This window comes from Protobothrops mucrosquamatus, unplaced genomic scaffold, assembly GCF_001527695.2.
Source record: "Protobothrops mucrosquamatus isolate PMUCROS unplaced genomic scaffold, P.Mucros_1.0 scaffold1635, whole genome shotgun sequence".
Classification (NCBI taxonomy): Eukaryota; Metazoa; Chordata; class Lepidosauria; order Squamata; family Viperidae; genus Protobothrops; species Protobothrops mucrosquamatus.
The window spans coordinates 208,244-218,110 of NW_015387794.1; the positions used below are offsets into that span (position 1 = coordinate 208,244).

The following is a 9,867-nucleotide window of genomic DNA, read 5'->3' on the forward strand; positions in this document are numbered from 1 at the left end:
TATAAACATATGTTCTTCGTGGCATCTCCCATCTGATAAAATGCCCACAGTTGAAATCTAGAAAACCTCATTGTTACCAGTCCTTATTGCTGATGCAAAAAAAACCCCAAATGACAATAACTATATGCATATTCGTTTGCATGTGCAATCTTTATTTCAAAATGCATACTCATGTATTGATGTGCAGTTCAGGCAATTTTAATAAAAAGTTGTAATTTGTGTGTGTATAATGCAATCAAGGGAGGCAAAATGCAAGAATAATCCTTACATCCATGGGTAGGCTTTGAACTAGTCTTACTAACCTCCTCGAGCAAAGCTATTGGATAGATTTACATCCAAATGTCCTGGCACTACCTGCTTAAACACAGTAGACATTCTTGAAGCCCTCCTTTCAGTGCCTAAAGTCAGTCAAAAAGAATGGAGAGATTAAATGTAAAATATCATTCAAGTTGACACATTACCTATATATATTACCCTAATTCGAACCCTGTATTTGAAAACAAAAATGACACATATATAGAAATATTCTTTTAATGGTTCGTTTATCTAGCTGCTGCCACTTTTCCACATTTAAGAGACATTACACATAATTAGGAATAGCAAGTATACATTTGCAGCATCACAGGAAGTTAGGCATGGCTAACACAATCAAAGTATTTAACAACAAATGAAGCAAAGCATGCACAATTGGTGACGGGGTTATGTTATGAAAAAAGCCAGAATTTAGATACACTTGATTTCACCAACTGATTAAGCCAAATGGACAAACTTGGCAAGTTGCATGCTCCTGTATCTAAAACAGCAGCGTTACCTTTGTTTGAACCCTACAGGTTTCATCACATGACAACTGAAATAGAATATTAATGCATTTCTTAATGGCTTTATCCAGACCTATTCTGCAAAAAGCATATCACATTTTAACCTTTCACCTTCAAGACATATTTATATGTATGTTGATAAAGCTATGTTAAGCATTTCAAACTGCTTGTAAATTTCTAATAGATCTAAAATACTGTTCATGTATGAGACACAGAATTTCACTAGCTAACAATTTTAATTAAGTTCAAAGTATTTTACTTTTATATTCTGAAAAGTATACTTGCAAACATTTCAGAGACAAATCAGCTACTAGGCAATGATTTATTAAGGCAATGAGAAAATATAATGTGAAAATCAAATTAGAAGAAAGTTCATTATAAATATAACATTTTCTTTTTAAATGCTGGATTTTAAGAAAGCTATCCAAAAGGATCATATTACCTGGAGATAAAGCAATTGCTGGTCTGATGGTAAGAGTATTATTACCATTCAATTTACAATGGACAGAAATTGCATTCAATAAGGCTTGAAGGTATTTTTCTTGTTCTATGCTGCTTGATGATTCAAGTGATGTAGGAGCTATGCAAACAAATGCAGGAAACAGATTATACTCTTGATTTGTACAGCACATTTCACTTCTCTGAAATGAAAACAGCATCCAATTGATGTGTTTATTTAGTTACCTGAAATCTGCTCTTGTGATCCTGGCAGATAAAATAAATATAACTATTCAAATTAAAAATAAAATTGAATAAATAAAAACTAAATACAGGAAACAGATTATAAATTCATCCCAGCATGGATAAGGCATATAAACATCTATCACTGTGAAAGTAATATGAGGCAATTTTAGGGTTAATTGTTCTGCCTGCAGATGAAATCAAAACATAATTATTAATGAAGAATGCTGCTTCTAAAATATCCTTATGAAGATACCTTTACTATTTCAGTAGGTACAATATAATGTTATTTATGGATACACAAGCATTTTCTGCTCTTCCATATATTGTTCTCCCACTGGCCTACTCATATGAGCATGAATAACAGAGCGATGCATGCTCTGAAAAGGATTCAGAAGAAATGCTTTGGACTCATGGAAGCATAGCACCACTCTGCTGTTTATTAAAGAAACTCACTTTTGGAGGGCTTTTGCACAAGCCTGAAAAAAAAAGATGCAACTGTTTTATGGAACTGATTCAATTAACTTACAAAGCAGCCATACTTTTTCTTCAGACTTATGAAGAAGCCTGAAAAAAAAGGAACATTTTACTGAAATGTCATATGACTCAAGATTCATATGATGATTGAAGCACTACCTAATCATTTCCAAAATATACCTGAAACTGTGCAGCAAATTCAGTAAATAAATGGCCATATCTCAATAGAGGTGCAAACATCCAGGGAACCTGAACTTGACAAATAATATCTAAAAAGATTAAGGTTTTAATTTAGGTTTTTGTTCTAACATTCACTATTGTCTGTTTAGAGCCTGGTTACTACTTTTTAAATCCTTATTTCAATTCAACATTTTCTTGCTCTTTTTTCCCTATATTATTCACTTTTACTAATTTTTCAATTTCACCTTTCACTCCTTTTTTTTCTCCAGTCTTTTCCTGGGTTTCTAAGCACTCTATATATTTTTGCCCCAAGCAAGCAAGACTCAGTTTGAAAACAGTTCCAGAATCTCTTTCAGTCTTAGGCTTTGTGTTCTGGAAGATCTGAAGGAGTAGCAAGACCACTGAGTAATCACACTACAGATATATATAGAGTGAGTACTTGGCCATTAAAAACTACAAATATAACCACTTAGGTATGTATAAGGAACAGACAGGCATATTTTAATTTTTCCAAATAATGACAAGAAAGAAGTGTCTGTTTGTATATAGTTTGGCTTAAGCAAACAATGACTTTGGGGCTGGTTCTTGGGGCAAATCCAAAGTCCTTGGTGGTACATTTTTTCCCCAATTGCTCAATTCTTGCAGTTAAACACATGAAAGTACTAAATGGACATACCGACAAAAGCTATACAGGAATGATTTGTAGATTAATGACATCGAAGAGTTTTCTTTTATTGTGTGGATACATTCAAAGCACAAACTCATACAAAGCAGAATAATATTCTCAGGATAATGCTGGAAGTATTTAAGCAATTAAAATCTATTCACATCTTAAATTATTGAATGATTCATGGCTTATATAACTTGCACATAACTATTCATTTCTTTATTATCCTCTTCAAAAATTTCATAGGGCAAGTTTTTTCAAGCAGGCTAATAATGACAATTGGTTACCAAAGCACAGAATAAACCATATTCACAGTCTTACCTCATACAACAAATACTGATTTTCATTTTAGTTCACTGCCTAGCAAATAGTCACATTTGTGGGATGTGTGGTAGGCAGTGAGGGTTGATGAGTAAGAAACATTCTATGTATGATACGTTGGATTTAGCCAGGCAACATGTCTTCTGTTTACATGGCAGAGATGATCAGGCATTAAGCTCAAAAATGAGTGAAATAGTAAATACTTTTCTCTTATTCCCTAAAAGTTATAACAAGATAGAACCTCAATAATTTTGCATTTATTAGCTATAGGTTCCATGATACATGATACACTAAGATAATTTTCCCCATTCTACTTCCCTCCAAGTGCATTTTAACTACCAGTACATTTTACCTGTGGGGAGGTTAAGTTCAGAACATCTGGAGACGCTTGTTTGGAGAAAGTATTAGTTTTTTTTAGAAAGACCTAAAGTATTTGTAAAGACTGGCACAATGTAATAAAAACTGATGATATAAACACCTTCCCATTCTATGAGATTATTCATACAAATCATAACCTCACCTGAGGTTTGTGTATTTTGTGATTTGAAAAGGCCAACAACTCCTTTCCCATGGAAACCACCAGCTCGAAACAGGAATGTACTTGTTTTTGAGTTTTTCCAACATACCACTGGCAAGCGATTGTGCCGATAGCAGCGAGCTACTCTCTGCAGGCTGCTGTCCTGTACGCATTGAGGTACCACTAGCAATCCTGGGTAACTGGAATAAAGTGAAAAAGGGGAAGACATACAATGGAATTGGTTATAAAGAAAAGCTAATGTGACTTCTCATTACAGAATTCTCCTGGTCAGTTTCCAGTATAACAACAGAATAGACACTGTGTGAACTTAGAACATCTGAAAACTCCAAGATCTAATAAACACCTTTGTTCTGACACCGAGAAGCAGTGGCAACAACCCAAAAAAGACCACCTAACATATCAACATATCACCTATATCTGTTTTAACAGATATTTCCAGGCTAGGGTAATTTCCTGTCAAATCTGCCATAGCCCAAAGAGTCAGAAGCCCACTATTCATTGGACCGTCTAAAACCTGTTGGGGGGGGGTTGCTCTTGTTTATAAATCTTCCCACACAATAAGCTTTTAAAAATATATACCGTATATGCATTGTAAACTACTTCAAGAAAAAATCTGCATGCTTAAAAACTTTTAACAATTTTTCATCATTTTAATTGATCAATATTAAAGTAAGCTTTTTGTCTCAGGAAGCAGGTTCAAAAACCATTGCTTTCATACAATGGAATATGTAAAATAGATTCTATTACCTGCCCACTATTGAGAAGTCAAGATATCATCCCTCCCCTCCCCCCAAATGACTTTCTCATGGTAGACTTTCCCCTTTGGCTCTTTTCAGCAGTTCCTTTTCAGTCCATATTTCCTACAATTTGCTAATGGCATTAATACCATTTATTTATTTATTTTATTGGTAGGGTTATGTTCTGTAGTAAGGTAAGCATTGCGATCATCCAGAACTGACAATTTTAATGCAGACAATATTTTTATAGGAGATTGATGAAAATATTTTTACTTCAACAGCTTATTTTTAACCCACTATTTCCTTTACAAAACAGAGCATCAATACACAGTATTTCACAAATATTGGCTGGGTACAGCCAATAATTATTGGTAGCCAAGCCAAAAATTCTCACTGCCAAGTTCTTGCCTATCTTTTTCTTTTCCAATCTGGCTAGTGCTGATCAGATATGCTGGGATTTTTTTTCAGTTATAGTCAGTAAAATTCTCTACTAATTTTTATTGATCCAAAGCAGGAAAGAGGTTCTACTATAAGTGCCTTGTGCGTGTAATTGCCAAATGCCTTTAGATTTCTTCCCAACTCTGGAGGTGGGAATGGGCAAAGCTGAATGCACAGGTGTCTTTATTGTTCATACTCAATTCTGCAGGTTCAAAATTAAGGAACGCTTTTATTATTATTTTTCCATGATAAGTAATTAAAAAGAAGGAATCTTGGCTATACTTGCTCAGTTCTCGCCAGCACAGTTCTTAACATATTATTGGATTAAGTATTGAAATAAAGGTTATTAGAAACAATAATTTAATGCAACTCATGCTCTTGGGAGGGTCCTTTTCTTCATTCTGCTGAATTGGCTTAGTAATTCTATCCCTATGTTTTGCTCTATCAGCTTAATTATATTATTTTTATTTTTAATTATAGTAATATGTTATATTATAGAAGGCATCTTTAGCATCATACAAAAGTAAGGCAGTCACTACAGAAACCAATAAAAAATAACATGTATATTTCATACTTGTCCACAACTAACTGTTTATAAGTATTTACTTTCTATGAACAAGAAAGTTTAGATGTTCCAAATGTAACACAATCAATATTTTGGCCCTGAGAAGAAATGAACTCTGGCTTGCCTCAAAATCTGCTTAATGCTGTAGTATACAAATAGCTGATTATATAACTTTTTATAAAAAAAATATTCAGCTGAAAAGTTTTGTTCAAGTTTTCCAACGAGATTCTAGAGTTTTGGAACATTTTTTAATGATGAATTTGGATGAAAGTGTCCGTGGTCATTTGTGCATATATGAAAATAAACACATTTAAAATATTTCTGATGATCTGTATGTTTTGGAAATACACAACACAAACTTGCATATTAAACACAGTTTTAAAAAATAAAGTAATTAAGCTCTTATGAAAGTAGTACATTCCCAAGGGTGGTTGCAAAATTCACTGGGTGTTTTTCTTTTTCATATTCCAATGATTGCTACAAATGTACTGAAGATTTTTCCTGTACACCATTATATAAATGATCTGCCTAAGATGCCTTACACAACTAATGTTAGCAATAGTGTTATAATTTCTAAAATGTACAATAAATCTTATTTAATTTAAATAAAGTCATATAGGTAGGCTTCCTGGAAGAGATAGCATTCTGAAAGAGGAGGAACAGGAATAAAAATACTAGTGAAGTAGCTGAAACTCTGGGCCCCATTCTTCCACCTCTCCAGGACACCTTTTAGTTAAGCATTAAGCATTTGTCTTTATTCAACATCAACTCTAAAATGCTTATTTCCATGATACTGTCTGCTTGGGCAACAAAGCCATTTTTTTTCTGGATCAATTGCAATTCAATTCATTCAGCTATTTATGATGCTGAAATTCAAGTGAGGTTTCCTCCAGCCTAAAGTAAGACTTCACAGGTCATTGTTAGCAGACAACCTGATCTTAACAATATTAGTGCATTTCATGCAGTCGATTAAAAAAAATCTGCTTTGTTTTGCCTGCTTATATCAATATCAAAGTCTTCTCTCACCCAACTTTTCAATCTCTAGCTACATGTGAGCTATCACTCTACCACTATGCACACACAGACAGAAACACCACAATCATGGATGAAACTGTTCTTGCATGAAAGTTCCTGGATGCAAAATGAACCAATTTGGTAACAAATATGTAAGTATTTTAAATAGATAGGCAGTTAAAAAAGATATTGCTTTCTCTAGCTGAGAACAGTTCTCACAAAGATATAGTGAGGAAAAAAACCTCTAAAAAAACTCTACAAGGGCAGTGATCCATTTTTCAGCAGCAATCTCTCTTCTCCCTGGTAGGCCACTGTCAACAAATTAAAAAAAACAGAACTACAGTAGTTAAGTACTGGGTAAAAAGTACAAAGGGAGCAGCACAACAGACACTTATGCTTATAAAGGGAAATCACTCAGTGACTGATAACATTCCTAAACTATCCATCTGAAACCAGTCTATAGTGTTTAAATAGCTGTAATGGGAAGATTATGAACATCTAAACAAATGTCCACAAAAAAATAAAAAGATTCTGACAGTTTTATTGAGCAGTCTTTATGGTTGCTAAATGCTAGAAATCCTAACTTCTGACTATACCCTTAACTCTTAATATTCTATATATACTTCAGTTTCTACATGTGCACATACCTATCAATTTTTTTTAAAAGCTAAAGTGTTTTATTTGCTGATAAACATTAATCATATTAGTATTGCAATGAGAAAAACTGTAGATCAAATGATTTTTAAATGTTGGTATCTCATGAATGACTGCACACAGATGATAATTTAGTTATCAACAAACTACATCTCCTCTTGTTTAGAAATATAAGGGTCCAATTACTGGTCCAATTAGATTAATACCATATCACATTCAGTGAATTGAAGCACTGTCTTTCCTAACCCAATCTGCAGATATCAGGAACTTTATTTGAGATAAAGTATCTGCTTTGATACTGAACTAGAAGTCTTCCCTCCACAGAGATAAAGAATATTTTTTTCAGCCATTTGCAATATAGACTAAAAATTGTGACAAGTGGATCATGTAACTTAGATCTATGTTAATAAGTAAGCTGGCTTACCTTCTGCAAAGGGAATACATCCTGTTTAAAGCTGTTATTCGAAAGTATTCTGTTTTTGAACGTGAAGAACTATTACTGATGGTTCCTAACCCCAACCGCTGATAGTCTCTAAAACAAGCTCTTTCCACTAGCTGCTCCATTGTTGATTTTTCTGATGCTTTCAAAGTACCACTCGTGTGCATTTCACTGTCATCTGAAACTAAAGGTGCAATAATTTTAGTAGCTTAGCATATAGTGACTTGTGTAACAAGACAGTGGCAAAAAAGGCGCCAATCTATTATTACCTGAGACATCATCTTCTTCATTCCATCCAGGACGATTTGTCCTTTCCTCTATGATTGTTCCTGTCTTTTTTTTTAGTAAGTGCTGCCGGCCAATTGTCATTTTCCCTGCACGTTTTGCTCCTTTTACAATTGTTTTTGAAAGAGTGCTAAATTCAGAAAAAAGGTAAAAATATTTGTACTTTTGCTGAAAGAGAATGCTAGCAACTGTATATTCTCCTCTTTCCTCCAAAATATGTTTGTGCTGAGCTTTATTTCAATGAGTGGTATACTGTGGAGCCCCCATACCTGCTATTATGCCCACAAGTTTAGCTTTCACAAACCATTTTCATGTGTGTACCTTAAATAGACATTCAGAATGCATTTCCTCTTTCAATAATCAGAAATACAGAAGTGTGGGTTGATCACAGTAAATGCACTATTATTTTACTTGTTCATTTTCACCATAATTTCATTTTTATTTCAGGCATATGGCACTACCTCCTTTGTTAAAGCCTGGTATAAAATCGAAATCAACTAAAATTAAGAACATTTTTTCCCCTTTTTACAATACTGTAGTTCCTAGTTGGGTAGAATCGGGGTAACTGGATAGAGCTCAGCATTTACTGGCCAGATACCCTTCCTGACACCTATGCTGAGTTCTTGGCAGACATCTTTTCTTTGCGCCCTGAGACAGAAACATCTGCCGTTATCTAGGATTGAACTCTCAAACTTCCAAGTAGGAGGCGAGCATCTTCACCACTAGGCCACCATGCCACTCTATATTTCTACACTAAAATACTAAAAGAATATTTCTAATACATGTGACACATAAATAAATCATTACCGAAAGGAAGTGTTTTTCTCCTTTTGCTTTGGCAAGATGATCTGAGGTGCTGTTTGGCCAGCTGCAAAAGCAAAAGTACTGAAGATGGACTGAGGATAGCGAAACTTCATCAGCTGCTTCTTAAATATCTCTACAACTTCAGGGCTCACTTCCTCATCAAAAGCTACCTTGATCAGCTGCAAATAAAAAGATGTAATGAGAGAAAGTAAAGTATAAATACTGAAATATAAAAGATAAAGAGATTTTAGGATATTTGGCATTAGGGCAATAGAAAATGGTATTGCTAAGTTAAACATCATTGTAAAGTTTTAAATCTTAATATATCATTTTAAAAATACACTGCATGTAAATCAACAAGAATATGTTTTAAATATATCATTTTTAACATTTTTATAATTAATAACATTTAAACTTATAGTTAAAAGAAGCATTTAAGCTATACAGTAATATATTTTAGGTTTAGGAATACATTGTTTCAGGATTATGTATTATAATAGGACTATATTATTTCTCACCCACTTTTAAAAACCTATGTGTGGAGTGATACAATTGCATATGAAGGTTTAAGCACCTTAGATTCAGTGTGAATCTAAGCGAACTATTTTCTTATTATGAATCTGTAGAAAACTGAACATAAATAATAAGTAAGCAATCAAATTTGCTGGATTATGTGTCTTTAATATTGTATAATGTTGAAGTTGTCTCAGCTTCTGTTCCCCAGGGATTCACTGATTTGTCAGTGAATTCATTGACAATGATTCACAATTTGTCCAGTAGTACGTATATTTTGTGCTATAAACTAACTGTACTGTAACATAACAAAGGGAAAGAGATTCTTTTATTGCTTATTTTTCTTTTAAAGTAAGTTTTATACTTCCCTTCTTTGGTCTCTTAATATATTTCTCTAATAAGTATCTCAGGAGAATGTTGTCAGTTCTGCTCAGGATGATAAGCTGGAGCAAAAAGGCAACGAAGAGCAGGCAGAAGTGTTTTGTGCAGGCAGGTGTCCACTTTCACAAATTTTTAAAAAACTACTTTGGCACATAACTCCCTGCTATGTATCAACAGCCCTGCCTGAGCTGGCCGACGTGATAGCCGGGGTGGCGGTGGAGACCCCCAGACTTATGGTCTTGGGGGACTTCAACTTGCCATCAGCGGGCGGGACGTCGGCGGCAGCTCAGGAGTTCTTGGCTTCCATGACGGCCTTGGACTTGACCCAGTTAATTCAGGCCCCCACCCACATGGG

The 9,867-nt window shown here is 34.2% G+C and overlaps 1 protein-coding gene across 1 annotated transcript in view; it reads right to left on the bottom strand.

Moving 5' to 3' along the window:
- Positions 1-9,867, bottom strand: part of SBF2 (SET binding factor 2) — a 210,926-nt gene that overhangs the window by 32,605 nt on the left and 168,454 nt on the right. The window contains exons 24-28 of the mRNA XM_015822660.1: positions 8,622-8,797; positions 7,799-7,944; positions 7,515-7,713; positions 3,665-3,861; positions 1,261-1,398 (exon numbers count right to left, since the gene is read on the bottom strand). Of these exons, the coding sequence (XP_015678146.1) occupies positions 1,261-1,398; positions 3,665-3,861; positions 7,515-7,713; positions 7,799-7,944; positions 8,622-8,797 (856 nt within the window). The remainder of the gene's footprint in view (positions 1-1,260; positions 1,399-3,664; positions 3,862-7,514; positions 7,714-7,798; positions 7,945-8,621; positions 8,798-9,867) is intronic.